The following is a 22,442-nucleotide window of genomic DNA, read 5'->3' as shown; positions in this document are numbered from 1 at the left end:
GGAAATAATTAGATCGCGGAACGGCTTTCAGTGGGTAATAGGGAAAAAAGGGATATGCTCGCTGACTTATTCCCGAACCGTGGAAGGAATTTCACTGCTTATTTTTATGCTCCATGTTTTATTGAACATTTTGTTTAAGGACAGATTAATTTTTATCAATTTATGAAACAAAAACAATATTTCGTAGATAAATACGTGTTTGCAATGTAAAATTGTACGCTTATTTAAAATTTGCTTAAAAGCATAACGTTTTGACGAAATTACATAATTTTGTTTATTCCAACGAAATTTAATATTTATTAGAACTGTTATTACGGTAAAGTAACAGAGTATTACATGAAGTTACAATACGTAACTGTAAAGTTTGTATTTACTTAAGGTATTGTAGAAAATTGTAATTTTTTTAAAAAAAAGGGCGGACAATCAATAAGAATAATAAATAATACACTTACTAACGAAACGCTAGCTACCCTCACAAAGCAGGAGCCCGTTCATAGTAGGCGCTCAATCCCGGAACGACTCAAATTCTCTATACTCAAAATCCCTTTTCCTTTCTCCTCTTAGCTCATCCCTACTTTCACGTACCATACCTATAAATCTTGGACTCTTCCAGCAAACAATAGAATTCGTTCCGGGATTGAGCGCCTACTCCTTACATTGAAGTTAGATCCTGTTTTCGTAAGTGTGTGTCTGGAATTTTCTCGCCGTGTAAAGCAGTCTTGTAGTCTCTAGTCAAATTAGACTTAATTTGTTGGATGAATATCCTTTGCGAAAGTTTTAAGTTTTAAACTAGGTCCAGGTTGGCTGGTAAATTTGTGTTTGTATATTTTAACTTAAACACTCACAACTGGTGAGGTACAATAAATTTAAAGCGTTTTAATTATACTTATGTATCTTTGATGGTTAGATATTCTGTGATGATAATTGACCTCACAGAACTTATGTAACAACTTACTGATACTGCACTGATATAGCTAAATTATTTAGAACCCACATTTGGTGTTACAAAATATCGGAATCTTTAAGACGTGAACAGAAAAGCGTTAAGTTCATAATTGCAGAATTTGTTCATAAAAAAAGAATGACTGTTTGCCTGTATATTGGAACATACCCCGAGCAGTTTAATTGTTATTATCGCCAAAAACAGAACTTTGCCAATTATCGATATTTATATTCCAGCTGGAGTACCCCTATATGTGTTATTCTTTTTTATGCATTTTTAAAATGTATTTTAAATAAATAATATAATTGACATAGTTTCTTTTTTGAGGGGGAGAACTCTAATGTCGCACAAAATACGACAATTTTTAAAACTTATAAAATTTGTTCTTACAAATTCTTATAAATGTTTAGATTTTTCTGCCTTTTTGCGATTAATAAACAAAATTTCTAGCAAAGACAAGTCATTTTCAGTGGGATTCAGCTTGTATAAAATGTCAGATAGAACAAATAAAATTGTTAACACGTAATATAGAAATGCAACAAACAGTTTCAAATCAACATCAAACAGTAATAAATTAAATAGTCTCCATCGTGAAACAGCCATAATAAGACAAGATCAAAGGATTAAAGAATAGCATAACATCGATTAACAAAAGTTACGATGGGTAAGGAAATATCTTGTCTATATACACACGCTTATATACAACCCTTGAGTTGTTCCATTTGCAGGAAGGTATTTTTCTACATTATATACAGCAGAGTAATTTTGCAGTAACTTACGTCGAAACCTTAACTTTATAATGCAAATATAAAGTACATAACAGCATTAACCTTCTTGCTGCTACCGATTCCTGCCCATGATGCGCTGAACCTACAGTAATGCATGAAACAGAAGACTCGTGAATGATTTATTGTAAACACATACTAATAGATTTTTGTGATCAATTTAGATTATTCCTTACGGACAAATAGCCTTAAGAAGACTACACAAAAATTTATTTGAGTAAAATGTTAAGTATAATATATTTGTGACAAACTATTTCAACACTATTCTGTATATATTTAAAATTTCACGGTTTATTTCATATTCAAAACATTTGTGGCTGCCGCTGGTGGAAAAAAAACTTAAGTACTTTTTTAATTAAAAAACATTAATTATATATTTTAATTAAATTTTTTGGTTCATCTGATTATTTTATTGTTGCCATTCTGAATTACTAAAATGATAGTAACCTCGACAACAGTTGAGATCATGGTTTTATTTCATATTCAAAATATTTGTGGCTGTAGCTGGCGGATTTTCAAAAAATAATAATTGTGTACTTCTCTTATTTAACAAAAACATAAAAAATTTCAATAATAAATTTAAATTTAAGTTTTTGGTTCATTTTTTTGGGGGAGGGTGCCGTTCTGCGCTAATAAAAATGATAATAACTTGACACCAGTTGAAATTACAAGCTACGAAAAATTAAGCGGGGGAAAAAGATTATTTTTTAAAAACGTGCATATGTAGGTAAGAAAATGAAACTAAGTTGACATTTCGATTTAATACTGTAAGTTTCTTGCGAAAAAAATGAAATTTAATCCTTTCGATGGCATGACATTTTAGATACTTGCTTAATCCTTTACCACTCATTGTTATGAATTTCTCACTAGTAATTGTGCTTGAAGTTAATAGAAAACATGGAAAAAAATTAATTTTTTTTTCACATAAAATATGCCTAAAAGGTTGATTATATTATTTTGTGATAGTTTTACACACAATAGCCTTTAAAATTAATGCAAATATCCAACAGACTTTTATGGGAAGGATTTAAATACTACATTATCCTGTGCTTCGCCTTCATTCACTCGTACAAATATGTTATGTGCTTTTAATATTTCCTATAATTTCAATAAAGCTCACAAAAGTAGTACTTTCAGCAGAAACTGTCTTAATATTTTTTGAGTCAAAATTTTTAGAAGATATATTCAAATTTTATTCAATTTCTAATATTTAGTTACAACAGAAGTTTCAACACAAATTCATCGATTTATTTTAATACTCATTTAACTTGCTTGATTTATATCACACATCATTTAATCCAGTGGCCTCACACTACAAGTTGCATGCCAACAAAATGCAGGATCTGAACGTCAGAATATTTTTTTTTTAAATTTAAAAACGTTTTTAACAAAACAAAAGAGTTAACTAAATTTTCTACTTCACTTTCGGAACATTTATCAAAACATAGAGAAACAATAGTCATAATGACCCAAAAGAAAAAATTCAAATTTATATTTATTTTCTGAGTGAAGTTCAAAGGTTGGAACTTGCAAGTAGTTTCTACCGGTTGTGCTTTAATTCAAATATATTGACAGCTAAATATTAAATTTTAGATCTATATTTATTTTAAGTAATTCCAACATGTTGAATTAGCCATTAAATAACTTACTTTTAACCTTAACACGAACTTTCAGAATACAGAAACTCCACCAATTGTCGGCTGGCAAACTAAATTTCCTGACTGTACCAATGTGAGAAATTCTCCCATCTCACCTTAGTCATGGGGGGCCTGGCGTACAGGCATACATTTAGAAAGCCCCAACCATTCTGTGTTTTTTCCTTAAATACCAGTAGAACATAAGCTCAGTCCATATCTTTATGTCTCTAAAACCACAAGCAGCAAATGTATACCGTACATTTTCGCGTATTTTTCCTCCTGTTCTTTCAGCCCTAAGTTCTTGAAAATTAAAAAAATATTCGCGTAAATTAACCCTTTCTCAATGAGTTCTAAATGCATTAACCCTCTCTAAATGCAACGAGAAAGAGCTACCCTAAATTTTAAAATGAATTCGTCTATGTAGTGATACTTTTCTTTTAACTAACTAAGACAAACCTTCGGAAACTACCTGCAATGGTCCCGCTGAACCTTTTCCTTCTAACTGTTGGACTTTATGCCAGCCTAATGCAAGAACCAACACATCGCAGTGAAGGAAACACGAACAGATATTCAGGGTACAACAATTGAGAGTTTCTCCGAGTCGACTGCACATTCACTTTCTCTAATTATTTATGGATGATTTGAAGCCTAATGAGTAGCAAAGACAACAATAAGAACGCGCGAGATTCAGGTTATAGGGGAGCAGAAATGAAGATGTTTTATTAGGTATTGTAATATTAATATTACTATGTAATTTTATTGGAATGTAGGTTTCATTTAAAAAGATAATATTGAAATAGTTACCAGAAGTTTATCTCTTTCATTTGTTATTTACTTTTCATTTGTTATGTTCTTACTGTAACCGGTATTTGGGACTTTAAATTAAGCATAATTTTCTCCTCTCGATTTTTGGACGATAAATTTAGTGAAAACAACAGGGGTAATACGCTAGAAAATTCAGTACATCTTTGCCACACGTAAAGACCATAATAAAAATAACGAATTTGCTACGTTAAATGCTTAAATTGTGACTTACATATGGATGATATGAAGCTTGTTTCAAATCGCTATAATTGATTACTGTTACGGAGAATATCTGATAATTTCTTTCGATACTGAAAATTCCGTTTAAAAAGTTACATTTAAGATTTCTAGCAATGATTTTTTAAAATCCTAACGAAGAAGGAAAATCTGTGCTGAGTATATAAACTACTTTATCCAGCTCGCGCTTAATGACGAAAAGATGTTGATTTTAAAAGAACTTATTTCAAAGTTCTTGGATTCAAGAGCAAAATGCACAGCTCGTAAACAAGAATATTTAAAATGCTTAGCTGGTATAGGAGCAAGAAGGTTATATTATTGCTAATACTACTAATCAACACAAAAATCAACTTTTGCATAGAAGAAACAAAATTTATATGTGTTTCTAATTTATCACATACCAACTGATATGTCGAGTTTTTAATAACACTTATCCCGATAATCCAGCATATTACTTAAAAAATTATCAAGTCACAACAAAACTAATGTTAAATATTTACATCTTCGTTTTACCAAATACATCATTTTGTAATAATAATTAACATAACAAGTTAATTCAATTAAATGCAATTCAATTCATCGGTCTTGCAACAAAGCACCAGCATTAGAATAGAACTTTTAAAATGTAGCAGTCGTAACGACACCACATCTATATCTGCAAATCCTAAGATTCATTTAAAGAATTTTTTCGGTATATCTTTTTTCTACAGTTTGCTTTCTTATATCCTATTCAAGGCAACTAAAATCAGAATGAAGACTAAAATACGTTTGTTAGTTTAAGCTCCTCGCAATAAAATCGCTCATAAAAACGCTGTAATACACAAGCGTGCATTCGGCAGAAATCGAGTTTTCTAGAAGTAAGAAAATTGAAATAAGATTTATAATTTTCTATTTTTAATATTATTTTAATTGCGGTTAACGCAAGGAGCTTTGAAATTGGTCAGATTTCTAAATAATATTTTATGTGTTTTCATTAGTTAATTGTTCTACAATATTTAAAAAATATTTCACATGCGAAATATTATAGGATTTTACACTAAATTTATTTCATTTCTTTAAGTACTCGGCAGTCCAAGCTATAATTTGTACTCTCGATCATCCAGGTGCGGATTATCAATGCGTGATGCGAACGCATACTCATCGCTATGCGCTAGAGTAACTAAAACAAACTCCCAATTCCGATCCTGTTCTAAAATTCCCTGAACTGCAACTTTAGGTTTAATTTCAAAGATTACTTTGTACAGTTCCAGATAAAATAAAGAATTTAATTAAATTCTAGCAAAAGTAACCGGTATTGGATTCCATATAAAGAGTAGCTCAAAGTAAAGCCTTTGAAAATCGTTCGATCGCGGAGAAAGATTTTTTCTAATACAGAAATCAAAGATTAATCTAATTGTAGAGAAATCAAGGCAGTAATTAAAGTTGTATGCCAATAATTAAAAATTAAGAGTTCTTCGAAAATGTCCAGCGACAGAGTAGTAAAGTCGCTGAATACTGATAGTTCAGTCCGCGATTCGAATTCCGGCTGAATGGGCGTTTTCGTGATTTTCCCTATGTGTAATGTGTATGTAAGTTAATTCCATTAGAAAGTCCTCTCCGAAAGCATCCCTTCCCTTAGGCAGACATCCCTTGTGTGTTTTGCCATAATCAAACAAAGAAAACCAAACCAAATGTCGACAGAGAAAATATCGAGGAATGGTTCGATGGCGATTCGACTAAACCGGGCTTTCAATGCTTAAGTGATTGCAGATATCGTTTCAAATGTCAAAAGAACAGAATAAGCAGAGAGAGATACTAAAAATGCAAGCGAAGAAGATACTGACAATTGCATTAGTTCTCAGACAGCAAAGACTTCAGTTGCAACTCTTATAAGGTTACTATTATTTTGCATTAACCACTTATTTATAATTTCAACCTTTACTATAGCCTCTCCTTTCCATTTCTTCACCAGAAACGTAAATGAGTTAGACAGTATTTAAGCTGTGATTTTTGAAACATAAGACAGAGAATGTTTCTGCCTCTTGAACCCAAATTTCTGCAATCTTTGATAAGTTTGTAATTATTCGGGTTTGCATTATTTGTTGCCGACATTTAAATTGTTATGCTGGTTAGAGTTTTGAGTCAATTTCAGTTTAAACTTACTTGTCTTTGACTATTAGCCTACATTCTAATTTGAATTTGACTGTTATTTTAGTTGCATTGCCACAAGTGGTAACTGATTTCTATGAGCACAAGAAGTGCATTTATGTTCTAAGTTCTGTTGAATAAAAAGGTTGTTCAAAAATCTTTTCGAGTTTCTGTAGCTGTTTCAGACCCAGAGATAATTCGCTTCACGTCTTTTAGGTGTTTGAAACTAGTTTACATTTCCACAGCAAGTCAAACTCTATACTCTGTAGTACTTCGTCGACTAAACGGGTCGAAATTCTTCTTTGAAAAATACGCAGTGAAATTCAACAAGTATTTTAACGTTGTCAAAAACAAATTACTGATTTTTTTAAAGACATAAACACGTACAACATGCATAAAAACTGATAGTTTGGATATCCGTGTTTTTCAGTCATCCTTGACTTGCTTTCTCGGCATTAGCCCGGATAATCGAGAGTACACTATACCTGTTTCAAACATGTAGAATGGAAAGTAATAATATATTTAAAAATTCCGAGTAATTACTTCAAATATAAAATAGTCTCAAAACATGACTCGTTACGCTGCCGCATTTATTAGCATTTTCGAGAGCTTGGATCAATTTCCAAATGGAACAACTAAATAGCTATCGTAAGAACTTTACGGAACCTCAGTTCATAACGTGAAGATATGGACGACAGAGAAAGGAGTTTGAAAAACGAACGAAGAAAGAAGAACAAAGTTTTTCTTTTCATATTCTGCAAATGTTTTTCATTTTGGTATGTAATATTTTGAGTGTTAGAGAATCCATTTTTTCTTAGAGGATTTAGCTGTGCTTGCGCCCCCTTTTGAAGAAATATTGACGATAATATCTGCGTCAGCCCAAGGCAAAATGATGCACATGAACACTCGTCCATTCCTCTGGTCCGTCGGGAAGATGCTAATAGGTGAGAATGGTTCATTTTCTTCAACATACCTCAAAATCTTGCGATAAGTGTGGGGATATAGTTTCTCCAAATCAACTCCCCTGGTAGAAAGCTGCTCTATGACGATGCTGAGACCTTTTCTTCTGTCTTCTATGGTAGTCTGAGCCGGATCTCCTGTCTGAGGATCGGTCTTAGTGATGGTAAGGATAAGAGTTTGGACATCGTCCTCCGGTAAGGACGGGGAGAGGTGCATCTTTGCTCCTCGAACTACAACTTCTCTCTCAAGAGCGGCTGCGATTTCATTTGTGACGGTAATGGCTGCCAGAAGAATAAATTTGCGTTCAGGATTATATTTGTCACAAAAATTTCTCACCTGACTGAAAACGTCAGAACCCATCTCTTGAGGCAAGAGATCGGATCTTGACACATATAAAGTCTGACCTTTAGCACTTTCCCAGCCATGAACTAAATAATCTAGAGCGTCTTCTGGATTAAGAAAGAGTAATTTAACTGCTCCTCTTCCTCTAGAAAGAAGTCCTCTCTTTGCACACAGTGACAAATGTCTTCTGGAGACTGGATCGTCTCTGGCCTTCATGAGGACTTGCTTACATAGATTGCTGATTCGCGTCTGAGGACAATGATCCTTATGACGGGCTAGATGGAGTTTCCGGCACTGTCGACTACAGTAGTAAGTGTAGCAATTTGGACATGTGCGGAACTTGGCCCGAGCCTCTTCCACTGGCAAGCTCTTGGTACACTTTGGTCGGTGGCACTTGAGGTGTCCCTCATTTGTGGTCACATTTCCTGCTCCTCCAGCGGCAGATTTCTTTTTCCTGCTCGGGGTGGTGCCACTTGCCTCCTGGGTTGTTCCTTTATCCTCTGTCGTAGTGGTATTCACAGATGGTCCGCGTCCTGGATTGGAACCAAGATTAGTCAAGTAAAAGTTGCGAGTGGGTTCACTGATTACACGATTCACGGGTTCACCACAACAAGAACCTGGTTCGTATGAAGAACAGACCAACTCCCTGACCGGTGTGCTGGGTTCAGAGACACAGGTCATACGGGTGGGGCCATTACTAAAGGAATTATCAGTTGGGGGTGGTGCAAGGGCACGTGCACAAAACATGCAGGGCAAGTGAAGAAGAACAAGGCAGAGAGACTGTGGTCGCCGTAGCGTGCCCTCTGCTATTCCGCGACTATAGGAACCTGGTTGTAAACCGGCGAAAAGATTCGCGCATACATCTTCCTGCGGTTGCTGAGACAAAGGGTCACTGCTGCAGCACGACGGCAGAGTAGACTGCCGCTGCAGAGGAGGACGTTGAGGTTGTTCCATCAGTGGGTGATGATGGCCGCGCGACGGTTGATGCAGCTGCACATGCTGGTCGGAATGGTACTGATGACGATCCTGTTTCTCGAAATCTTCTGTTATTTTTGCATCATCTATGTTAGATAAAGAAGAAGAAAAGGAAAGGGAAAAGGGAAGAGAGTGCTAATTTAGAGGACGTGCAGGTGACGTGGTAGCACACACAGTACAGGAACATAACCTAAACTTGCCGAAATTAATCTTCAAATTTTCTATTCTGCAACTCTAAGAGCAAATGCAATTTCATTCCACCAATCATGCAAATCTTTGCATTTTGCTATCCTATGTATGCTTCATGCTAGACTAAAGTAGCCATGCGATAGGGACGTATCGTAAAAAGGGGTTCCTTCATGCAAAATTATCCTAATCTAAAATGTAGAAACTTGAGTTTACCTTCTATGATGGAAGACAGTTCTTGCTCTTCACCTTCCGGGACTAGAACTTCCATACTTGTCGGAGACTGGATGTCATCTTCCAGAGGAGAGGTGGAGCTGCTGCGACAGAAGGAACCAAGGTTCACCTCTTCCAAAGGAGAAGAAAGGGAAGGTTTCTGAGTAGCGGTGGTAGAAGTACTTCTACTGGGAAATGATGGGAATTTAAGGCGGTCATCGAAGGTCTTACCCTGATCGTTTCCTGACTGGCTGACATCTTCTTTACCTCGTTGATCATCGCTTGCGCATTGAGCAGATTTTGGTCTAGCGGGTCTGCTAGTGCTGACAGTTTCTGGAATGTTAAGGAAAATACTGTTGTTTAATTCTTTATAAATTAAAATGCCTTTGTCACTAAGAAGCGAGAAACATAACTAACGATTATTTTCCTCGCTCTCTTTAAAGCGAGATTCGTCCTGAGTTGAAGTGCTCGTTGGGAACGTTCGCATTCCTGGATATGACTGACGATGAGGCATATGCATTCCTGGGCCACGTGATCTACGGGGAGAGGTAGGGCTTGATGATCGGGAACTCGAAGGGGGTATGGCAAGAAGGGATTCCAACACCTATTAAAAATAATCCATAGTTATATAATACGTTTTTAACGTAAAAGAAAAGAGCAAAGAAAGCATTTTATACAGAAAATGAAAAGGAAATTTAGTTGCAAAGTTAAATCAATTAATCATTCAATCATATAGACATGAATTTAATTCAAGTACAAAAAATTCTTCACGAAATAAATCGATTAGCCATTAAAGAGATATGGTCATATCTTGTTCCCTACACGTTTCTCGGTAGGCTGGAGAAAGGATGGGAAAAAAGAGGCCTCAATAGTGTGTGAAAAGTAAATACAGTAAAAAGATATACGATAGACATTTTAAATAAAGAACCGTATATATCAAAGTGTAAGCTCAAATTCAAATAACGAATGGCACTCACGAAAATACTTTATTGTCCGAAATGTATAAAGCTAATGTCATTTTTTACCCAAAATTTGTACACACTGTGTCCACAAAAGTCTTTAACCGGCATTTATTTTCCCAACCGTTGTCGTAGACATATTCTTCTACTTTCCAGATTTTGCGAACAGAGTAAAACTAAGACAGGGCTCTGAACAATAACTCCTTCCGCATTACTTTCCACCGAATGTAGTTACAAATCATGGTGCAGTAAATCGACATCGCATGCCCTAATTGGCTGTTCTGTCCTATTTTACTATTACTTTACTGAATATTCCTTCACTGCGTCTATTATACATTACAAATACAGGGTTATCCAAATTAAACTTCCCCAACTCAGAGGCCTGTGCAGAGTGTTAGTGAAACTTTTCTACCAGAATGACGAGAACTCCTGTGCGATAAGAGCATTCCGTCGGCTGAAGATCTTACGCCGAGGACCTATGACACCACGCGCTCTACGAGACATGATTAAGAAGTTCGAAAGAACGGGACAGCTGGTAATTTTACCAGGTAGAGGACGACAGGTTGTGGAATCTGCACGTGTAGAGGACGTTGCTTTGGCGCTCGTGGACCCCCACTAGCCAATCGCCACATGGTGTTGTCAGTGTGCCAACTGTTTCTCGTGCTGTTGATATGCCCCAAACGACCGTCTGGCGTGTGATGCGTCGAATCCTCGGTTATTTTCCCTACAAAATCCATAGTCGTCATCAGCTGTCCGACGGGGATCCTATAGTTCGGGAAACATTTGCGTTGCAGTTCCTTGCCAGAATGGAAGTCGATGCTGCTTGGCCGTGGAACATCCTTTGGACGGATGAGGCCCATTTTCACCCGAATGGTCAAGTGAATACGCACAACTGCCGAATTTGGGCAAGTGAAAACCCGCGCGCAATCCATCAAGTGCTCTTGAACCCTCCAAAGGTTACTCTATGGTGCGGTTTCACTGCAACATTCGTCATTGGGCCTTACTTTTTTGAAGAGGTGACTCCAATAGGGTTCAAGACCTGCTCTGTCACAGGAAAACGGTATCAGGACATGTTGACGACGTTTGTGATCCCTGAACTGCAACAACGTGGCCACCTTCAGGACACGATATTTATGCAGGATGGTGCACCTCCCCATATTCTTCGTGGCGTTCAACAGGTGTTACGGGCAACTTTTACCGATGCACGTGTGATAAGCCGCTGTTTCCCTACAGCTTGGCCTCCCCGCTCGCCTGATCTCACACCATGCGACTTTTGGTTATGGGGATTTTTAAAGGATCGGGTTTACCGAGAACACCCAGCAACCTTGGCACAGCTGAAAGACGCAATTATTCGACATGTTCGTGGAATTAATGTGGACTTTCGTTCCGCTGTGGAACAAGAATTGTGGAGAACCACAGCACACATATAGAACATGTGTAGAATGTCTTGTTGATCTGCAGCGCTACCTATCGGCAACTTCTTGTACTAATTTTTTTTTTTGTTTTTTTTGTTTAATAAATCTCGAGCGCATGATCTGAAGTGTCTGTTTCTAAAATTTCATCACATTATGACCCATACAACACTCTGCACAGGCCTCTGAGTTGGGGAAGTTTAATTTGGATAACCCTGTACACTACTTTGTATACACAAACATCTAAGTCTTTAAATTTATTCACTAAAAATTACCAAGAATAAAGTTTAATTATTTTGTTAATTCATTACAACAGTTTGACTGAATGAAAAAAAGCACTCATTTTTTCGTGCTCTTTCTGCATCTGATATTAGAATCTGCGAAAATCACCTAGAAGTATTATTCTGTCAAGGATGTCTAAGTTCAAGGATGTCTTTGCATTTACGATATTGATACGCCATTCAAACTACCTCTGAGATGCCTTATAACAGTGGTCTCAAACTCAAACTACATGCGGACCGAATGCCCGATCTGAAAACAGCTGACCGGCTAAAATTAGCAACGCGATACTGTATCGAAAGGTTCCAATCTTGGAGAAGGCATGAATGTTTTAAGCGCATAGCGTCTGTGCGGTAAGGGGGCACTCAAAATACACACTGAGCCGGAAGTCCTCTCCAGAGGTTGGTGGTAGGAGTGTAGAGCTCCTCACTCCTTTTGCCTAAGATAAATGTTGAGGAAACTAGTGAACAGTATAGCGACTTATCGCTGAGTTCAAATAACTAAAGATGTAAATTCAAGAAGGGTTAAACTACCCTTTATTTCATTCAAATAAGAATAACAGTCGGCCCCTTTCTCGGGCTTACAACAAAGCCTCCACTCGGGCTTTAACTCAGAATAAGAAATAAGAAACTAAACTAAAAAAGGCTTAGCCGAAGCTAAACACAGGTATCTAACTTAATTGGCCCTTAATTTAAACTAGCCGGCGAATATCAAACTGCACGTAATATACGGCCGAGCGTAACAGCTTCAAGACAGACTTAGCCTGAAGGTAAACACCCGCAAATAAAAATTGCTAGGAAAGTGAAATTAAAATAACTTTTATAAAATTAAAATATACCTTACAGGGAAAGAGAGGTGAGAGACCTTCGGACCACTCCTTGAGTAGTTTTACCTCAAAAAATGGGGCAGATCTGCAGAGTTAATATGGTGGCACTATGCCTGTACTATCAATGATGAAATTCTGGTGCCCTACTCACTTCTACCTGTACCTGATGGATCATAATTTTTCTAACGAAGTGATAAATTTTATAAACAAATTTAAAAATATTTTTAAAAAAGTTTTAAATTTAGCTTATTTAATATTTTTTCAAAACACACATAAACAATGTTAATAATATCTCAAAGGAGAAAAAAAATCAAATTTATACTTATTTTTATGTGAAATCTAAATTTGGCTTTTATAAGGCACTTTTGTTGGTTACACTTTATGATTCAAATGTTAAATGTTTGGTTCCTAACATTTCTTCGAAATAATTCAAACGTGTTTAATTAATCCTTAAATTACTTGCGTTAATTTAAAATAAAAATAAAAAAATTATAAAAAAAATTTTCAGAGAAAACTTACGAAGTAGGATGAACTCGAGAATAAATAGTAATAGCCTAATCTCTTTCTCTTATATGCTAAATTTTTCTTTAATGCATAAATAAAAATAGACATGTTGGTATGAAAGTAATTAAACTTCTATACTTCTTTTTATACTTTAAACACTTGCTATCGCTTCGATTTTGATACAGTTCGTACTCTTAGGAAAGATATTATTAGAAAGTATGTTTATCACTGCTTTTAAATGCTCATCGGTCAAACGGGCTCTTCTATTATCAAAAATTATTTCTTTGAAGAAAAAAAAAAAAAAAAAAAAAAAAGGTGTCTACGTATTATTGCCAAACAAAGCTATTATTCTTAGAGTAAAAATTCGTAACTGATTTATTTATTGACAAGTACGAATAAAAGTTAATATCTTTATCTTCAAATCTTTGAATAAGATTTATATCACACGTAAATTAAGTAGCTCCATTCAGATATTTTCCAGTGCGTCATTCATGTCCGTTTTTAAAGTGAGTGGCAATAAAAATACATAAACTCGGAAATCAAATAACTAAAACCTTGAAATCTAAGACTATATTTGCAATAAATACATAATTCAAAATTATTAGTGCGCCAAAACGGCTTCGAGAATCGCCAGTTTGAGACTACTGCCTTATAGTATTTCATTAAATGCTGCTATATTTTCAGTAGCTATTTCGCTATGAAAATAGATCAAAATTGTCAATACTTAAATTGTCAAAAATTTCTATATGTTAAGATTAGAATGTTTTCTTGGACAAATCTGCACTCATTTTTACTGCTATAATGTATACCTATGCTGCTGATTAAATGGCCAACAGAAGATTATTAAGTTTTGTAAGCAAAAACTGTTGTTAAAATGTTTTACAAAAGTCAAGTCGTATCATTGCATCAGTTTTATTATGATAGTTCAGAAATCTAAGTGAACATTTACACTTAAAAAGAAATTTCGGTAATGTTTTTTTTTATAACTTTCAAAATATTTATGTAGTTGTAACAGTGCTATCCTCATGCATGAGGAACAGTCAGGGCGGCGTCAGAGCATATGCAATCGGTGCGGCCGCACCGGCGACAGAATTTTGTATTCGCGGCGTTTGCACGGAGCGGCAAAAAATGTAGTGCCGGCCCTGGGAACAGTGAAACATTTCTTCGCATTTGGGGCCCTGGGAACAGTCAAACATCTCTTCGCATTTGGTAATGCATCAATGAAGAGGACAATTCAAAATCTTACCTCTTCCATTGAAGCGGATGACTTCTCTCCTCTGCTAGTTGTTGCCGAACTTGATTCCTGGTCTGTCCTCCAACTGCTAGAACCTCCAGATTTAGAATCCCTCCTGAAAAAGCCGCTTTCCTCGGAGTGTGTCAAAGAGCTCTTTCTGGAAAATTCATCTCGATTTGTAGAGTGTGTTTCAATAACGTTTATAGAATGCCGTTGCTGCTGGGAATAGCAAGAAGTTTCGCTTTTCGAATCTTGGTTGGATCCTTTGGAACCACGTCGAGAGCTTGCAAAGAAGATTGGCCTGCCAGATCCAGTGGAGTCTTCCGAAACTGTAGGAAAAATATGTAAAATGTAGATATTAAGCAAATATTTTCAGAAATATTAATTGCTGTATTTGCACGGTGTTCAATAAATGTAGTATCGTGGGGAATTTTGTAAAATCTATTCACATTGATTGACCCTCACTGCTTACAATATGCAAATCCACCTGATATTACCATTCCAGTAAAATAATAATGACGGAAATAATCAGTTCAAGTGATGTGTAGAAGATCCTTTTATTTGAAAGCAACAGCAAATGATCTACCAGGTTAAATCAAGATTTTTACAGGATTTACTACCTTACAGGTAAAAGTCAGTGTTTAGGTGGAACACTCAACACTCTCTCATTCAGCTATACATTGGTGACTATTCCTTTGATGCTGGAATTTCTGAACGTATGTATTATACGCATGTTTTAACTTAATAAATTATTTATTTTATGCACAGACTCTAACCACAATTTAAAGTAATTATTAAATTATGGCTTAATAAGGAACTAGTTTTTGATTAAACAGAGAAAGTAATTTAGAATTGAAAAGAATGGAATAATTTTTTAAATGAACTAGATGAAAATGAAAAGATATAAAGATGCAAATGTACAGAATATCACATACATAAGCCAAGAATTTTTAGCAAGTTGTTTTACTATTGTATTTTGGGGTCAACTTAGATATGAATTCAAAATGATTTATAGTAATGAAAAAATATTTTTATATTTACGAAAAAATATTATTTTATTTAATATTATTAATATTTTTGAAAAAATATTATTTTTTATTTTAAGTTTTTGCTTGAAGGGAGTGCAGGTGATTGTCGTCGTCCTCCATATTACCATAAACATGGTTGTCATTCGCTTTATTGTTGATAATATTGTCTAAAGTTTCGTCCCCTAGCATTTGCTTAGCAATGGTGAGATATGCAACTTTTAATTTTCAAATACCAGATTATGAAGTTCTTTTGAGTAGAGAAATCTGTCATTATACAGTAGAAATGAATAAACATATTTTATTCTCAAAAGCGAGAGAAGAAAAGGTCTTGTGACTTTTTATTAATTATCATAACGGACAACAGATAAATGTAGAAGTTAGGCCAGCACTACAGGTAATTCTATGTAGTTCTCTATAGCTCTCTGCAGTGACGTAAATGACTGAGGTAGTGTTAAATTTTCGCCTCAGTTTGGAGTTCTGAGGGAGAACACTCCGAAGACCTGTTCCAGGGTCTTCATCTCTCTTCCTTTTCCAGTCTCTCGGAAGGATTTCTGATCACCGTGTATGAGTGTCTCATTGCCGCTCAGACACTATGCGCATACAAGTATTCATGCCTTCTTCGAGATTCGAAACCGGGCTCTTCGGTACGGCAGTCAATGTCACTAACCACTGGCGGACTGGTCCAAAATAAAACTCGCCACAGCTACTGCAAAATTATGGAATGTTATGTATGCTCAAAATTTGGGAGAGCTGAAAAAGAGAAATTATTGGCACGAACACAGCCTTTTCTTTTTACAGTGCTATCGCTTGTATTTTTTTAATGGAAGATGAAGATGAATTGGTACATAACTTAAGCTTCCATGTTAGGTCTAGTTGACTTCAGATGATAATTCAAACTTTTGGTGATATGTACAGTTGGATTTATTGGACGATTTTGAAATCCGGCTTAGGAATAGATTTTTAAATTTAGCTGAATTTTTTCAGCAAAATCCCACCCTGGACATAAACTGTGTTCGGAGATATATAATATTTTATATTTTGCATTTTATAAAAAAAAAAAAAAAAAAAAATGCATGAACAGGGGGAATTTTTTTCTTTAATTAAATTATAATTGCAGCGATGTCTCATTATACGTTTCTAATTCACTCAACCCTTTAAATTTTATGTCGGTTTTTAGAAGTTCTGGCCAAAAATACGCCGAGATAATCAGTGACCTAGTTAGAAATTGTGGGCTCTTAAATAATATTAGCATAGACAATTATGAAATGAAAATCTATTTTAGGCAAATAATTGAGTTTTATTTAATGTTTTAGCAATTCAAGACTGCGTTTTAACAGAATTTATTATCAACGAAAACTATAAACAAAATTCATTAACGACAGAACTGTACAGAAGAAATCTAAATAAGCATATCTAATTGAAAAGAAGGAAAAATACCAATCAAGTTACATCTGCAATGATTCGCAATTTTAGTATGTGCGTAATTTCAGTGTATACTATACATTCTTTATTGCATTTTTCAATGTATTACTTTCTATACACTGAAAACTAAAACAGGAGTATAGGACAATACATTATAATTTACAGCCTAAAATCTCAAAATTGAAGAATTACAGATTAAAACATGAAATTAAGTACATTAAAACAGACATTAGTTTTAAAATTTCACTTTTACAATTTAAGTTAAAAACTTGTATTTCCTGAATTGGAAATATGAAACAGGAAACACCAAATTTTATTTTTGCTAAAATTAACGAATTCTTTATTTAAAAAAAATAGACTGAGATGTTAAATAAACATCCAAACAATTCTTTTACAAAACAAGCGACTTATTCCTTACCCTTAATTCAGTACTTATTGATTAAGGCTCTGATGTCGATATTCCGGCCAAGCGTGACGGCATTGATAAGGGACATTGTTATGGGGGACTTTGAAAATCGAAATAACGCGATAAAAGTAGGATCATCAGCATCAAATGCGTTCTTTGATCAGGAAACAGTCCAATTCTTCGCAAATCTTAAGAGATAATGAGATCCATGGCACTTAGCAAAAAGGAATCCGTCACCTCAGCCATCTTGAATTTACTAGCTCTTAAACGACTGCCGAAAAAGTTTCAGACTCGCCGATTTCTATAATGGTCGAAAAGATAATACGAGAGTCACTCTTAATCGAATAGGTCACAGAATACGACTGGTTGTTCCGTTTCGACGGTATTCAGACTAAAGCCCGAAATCTAAGACATCCATAATCAGAGCGGCGGTCATATACGAGCTTTTATTGCTGAAAAAATATGTATTATATTTTTCAGGTCCATTTTGCTTGCCTTTTCATATTCAACAGCAAAAGCGAAAGACAGCTTAGTCGTATTCGTCTAGTCTTATTAGCCCAACGGGGTAATTTGCCCAGAAGGACTATTCATTTCGTTTTGGCATTTTGAGTTGATTCACTATAAATGTCGATTCACTTTTTAAATTGTTGCCGCCAAATATTAGAGCACTGTGTTATATTTAAAGAAATTAAATAATGAAGAATCTACATAAATGCGTGTATGTTTTTCTTATTGTGACAAAACAGCGGTACCTAGAGCCCTCAAATTTTGAATAACGTACGTTTCCACCCGAATATGGGCATCTGGAAGCGAATATTTGGAATTTAGAATTTGTTTTATTATCTATTTCATATTTTGTAAAACTTTAACGAATTTTTGATTAAGGAACTCAAAGATTTCAAAGCGAGCAATAGCAATACTGTAAAGAAAAAAAAAAAAAAAAAACATTTTTATCTCCAGCGCGCAAGACTGCGTATCGGAAATTCTAAAGATATGCTTATTTTAAAATTATTTTGCGATATTGCTGTTGAACTCAATTTTATGGTTTAATTGCGAAAAACGTGATATTTAATAAATAAAAGTAACACACAAAACGTTAAAGAAACGCCCCTTTGGGCGTGATGCAAAATCTGAAAGCTTTCAGTTTTTTTTTTCCCTCCTCTCCTGTAATCTTTAACAATTTTTAGTTTTGAAAAGGACTTTTCTGCTGTAGCAACAGTTACAGGAATCATTGAAAAAAGTAGAAAACCAAGGCTTAATTTCTAAAGTTAGAAATGCCGGAACCCTATGGAAGACCATCAACAAAGAACAAAAGTAAATAAATAGTAAATAAAATGACTATTAAAATCATTAATAATTTTAAAATTAAATAGTTAATAATTATCAAATTATTTCATAATTAATTAACATTTATCAATTATTATTTACTTAATAATTATTATTTAATTAAATAAAAATAATTAATTATTATTTATTTAAATAATTCAAGATTAAGGTGATTAAATAATTAAAAATTAAATAACATGTAAAGAGATAAATTAAAATTTAATAAGCAATTTTTAATATTTTATTGTAAAAAATAAAATTTTCGAGATCAAATTTCTACTGAAATTTGTTACTCAGTTATATAAAAGAAGTGCCGGAGCGATCATATTCAGGGCTCCGGTGCGCTCCGCCTAGAATTATGATTTCTCCTAAAAACTAAGATGTACCGGAATTAAAGCTTTGTAGAAAACTGTATACATTTCACAGAAGTCGATTTCTAGTGAAAGGTTTTTCTTTAACATTAAGTTCGCAAATTCTGGAATGATCATATTTTCACTAAAGCCATCTTTCCACAGTTGTAGTGCATTCGTAAATTGTAAATTCCAGAGACAATATTTTGGAATAAATATCTACTAAGTTATTATTAATTCAGTTTCCTTAGCATATAACGAAGCATAGCCATTCCTAGTGGCATTTCAAAAATTTATTTCATAACATTTAGATATTTAGTTAATAATTTAACCTGCGATAAAAAAATTGCCATTATAACTAGTATTTATATCTTCACTATGCCTACAAAAACAAAAACAACAACAACAACAACAACAAAAAAAAAAAAAAAAAACAAAAAAACAAAAAAAAAAAAAAAAAAAAAACCGCTCTTTTTGACAGCATAAGTGTAATGTCAAATGATTGTTTTAAAACTGTTTTCCAAAAATTTGCCTCACATAGAATTTGTCCTTCGAGATCTCTATCGATAGTCTATTTTCTATCTATCATCTATTTTTTCCCATGCTTTATACACAGCGCTCGCTTCTACATGAGATTTGAAAAAACTATGAGTTTTAATTCTCACCGTTAAATTTTCCTATCTCTAAATACCTGAATGCCAACTAAATGTCAGAGTTAGAAAACAACCAACAAGGTTTGCAGTATCCAGTATTCAATAATTTAAAGTAGCGGCCCAGGCGGCATAATGGTGTCTGACAGCGATACCGAAGGGCCCGGGTTCGAATCCCGGAGAAGGCATGGATGCAATTGTCTGTCCCTTCATATGAGGCAAATGTGGCCCACCTATTAAGTGCCTCCATAATAAAGAGACCACCCCATCTGGCCTTAGGAGTGGCCGATGCCGACATAGTGCCCGCCATTGGAAAATGGAAAATAATAATAATAATAATTTAGGGTAACACAATCCGTGGCTCTTGTCCATATTTCGTCATTGGATGTAAAATTTGCTTCACTAAAATGCCTATTTTCTTGCTTTGTATTTTAAAGTTCTAGTTAATTTAGTGTTCTTGATACTGGAACCTCAAGGAAGTGTCTAGCCACTACTCGCTGATCTTCTTACAACTAAGAAGATAAAGTCCAAGGAAGGGTTAAAACAGCCTTTTATTCATCCAAAGAAATATTTGACAGATGGTACCTCTAGGGCTGTCAGAAAAGCCCCCTCTTGGGCTTTAACTTAAGATAGACAATAAGAAACTAAATTCTAACCTACTAAAAATTTAGCCGAAGCTACGTATATAGAAATAACTAACAGAGTAACTTAATGGTGAATATTAACAGGCACGTAAGACTACGGCGAACGTATAATAAGATAGCCTTAAAGCAATGGCGCGGGCCGCTAGCAGATCACGCTCTACTGAGAACTTCTGAGCTATTCTACGGAAGTGACTGAACTTCCCATTAAACACTGGTTCTACCTCATTTACATAAAACGCGATACTAAAAACTCATTCTGGCAGGGAGTTGTAGGAGGGAAACAAGAATTTAAAGGAAAGGGTTTCAAACTTAAAAATAACTATTAGAAAATTAAAATAATCCCTATAGTATCTTTTGAAAATGGTCCCGGAAGAGTATTTTCATTTTCATCACAATTAATGGGAAATCTTATCATATCATCAGTAATATTTTTACCTACTTAATTATCTATATTTACTCCTGTGCACATAACTGTTTCTTTTTCATACGAGTATTTATTATCAGCCTTACTAGTATTGGCGACTTCAGCTGATAATGTAGTTTTCTGTTCAGGCTGTTCAATCTTATTGGCAGAGATGCTGTCTACTGAAGAGCCTCTTTCTGGGTATGATGCTTTACTAACCAAGTTTTAATAATGGGAGCTTTTTTCTTACTTCTTCCTGCTCGTTCTTTTGATTTTTGAGGTCCGCTGTTTCGTTTTTCCATATCCATTTTTAACTAATAATACATATTTACCGATTGTTATAATTATTTTAATATTTCTTACCGTAAAGTTTTATTTTCCAACCAACTGCTAATAAAGCAGTTCTTAAGAGTTTGTAGAACTAAATAGAGCAGACTGACTAAAACATAGGCATTTAGTTGTTCTGGTTGCCTCTTTCGTAAAATGCGCATGCGCAATCTAACCACAACTAGCCTATTTGGTTTGTGACAGCAATTTTTTTGCTATTAATATTTTCTTATGCTCAAATATAAAAGTCTGATGTGTACACCACATGACTTCCTTGTACGGAATATTAAATTATACGCAATTTTCTTGCATTTTATTTAAACATACTGAACATAATAGTTAAAGAATTTTGAATTCAATCTACTTCGCCAATAGCGCATAAACCACAAGTGAATAAATGCACTCCTTAAAGTTCACTACAATTATTTACCATAGCGACACTTCAGCGCTACGTTTACTTAACAGCATTAACATTCACTTTATAATTCAAAGTGCACAAAAATTATATCATCTGAAGAATTACCACAAGTTCTATTCAAATACTATAATAAATCTAAAACGATGTATAAAAAAAATTAAACAAATAAAAAAGAAACAGTTTTTAGCAGATGATTCATCGCCGATTACCTAATGCGCATGCGCTACTAATTAATTCAGTTCTCACCTAGCGGCAAGGCAAAAATATGTAAAAATTCAGAATATTTTCATTAAAATTTGAAAGCTATAGAAAAACATAAAACACCAAATACAGTTAAAACAATTTTTTAAAAAAATTTCAATTAAAAATGCAGTTTCCATGCCAAAACAAGCCAATAACTTAAATGACAATTTCAGAATTAATTAAGCATAATTTAATTCGCAATAATAAAAGAAGACGTTATTTTGTTGTTGCGAAGTTTAGTTTCTCTACATTGGCTACAAATCCACTATTTTGGCAAGTTTCAAATGTAAACAAACATGGCTGCCATGGAAATCAGAAATTAGGCTTAGCTGCACTTAAAAAGCTTTTAAGTTGTTGATAATTCCATAATTATTGCATACAGGTAAACTAAAGGCATAAAAGTGTTAACCAGAACAACATAATTCAATCAGTTTTAAAACAAAAAATGCATAATTTACAAACATATAATAATAAAGAAACTGAGCTCACTGAGCCGAGTAAAGAGTGGATATATATATATTATTTATATACTTTTGGTGCTGCCGATTGCAAATCGATATTTTCGGTGAAATATGATATCGGAAAATGTTCGCGATTACAATACTTCCTTTTTACACAGTAAAAACAAACACAAAATGATTATCACAAACAAAACAGGATACATTTGGTAAGATTGCGCATGTCTATTTTGAGAACAATACTACTTATACCTCAGACGGCTCAATACGTGTAAACAAAAGAATTCATCACTCAGGCACAGGAATTAACAACAGACAATATAAGCTGATGCGGCATTCAGTTT

General features: G+C 34.4%; 1 protein-coding gene across 1 annotated transcript in view; it reads right to left on the bottom strand.

The window, feature by feature from the left end:
- LOC118197570 (uncharacterized) overlaps positions 1-22,442 on the bottom strand; it is an 87,180-nt gene that overhangs the window by 13,549 nt on the left and 51,189 nt on the right. The window contains exons 4-7 of the mRNA XM_085825449.1: positions 14,436-14,752; positions 9,627-9,813; positions 9,213-9,542; positions 453-8,896 (exon numbers count right to left, since the gene is read on the bottom strand). Coding sequence (XP_085681575.1) covers positions 7,329-8,896; positions 9,213-9,542; positions 9,627-9,813; positions 14,436-14,752 — 2,402 coding nt within the window. The 3' untranslated portion in view covers positions 453-7,328. The remainder of the gene's footprint in view (positions 1-452; positions 8,897-9,212; positions 9,543-9,626; positions 9,814-14,435; positions 14,753-22,442) is intronic.

Source organism: Stegodyphus dumicola, chromosome 10 (genome assembly GCF_044657685.1).
Source record: "Stegodyphus dumicola isolate Sdum_Otavi_A_Nest chromosome 10, ASM4465768v1".
NCBI lineage: Eukaryota > Metazoa > Arthropoda > Arachnida > Araneae > Eresidae > Stegodyphus > Stegodyphus dumicola.
This window is presented reverse-complemented; position numbering and strand designations above follow the sequence as displayed.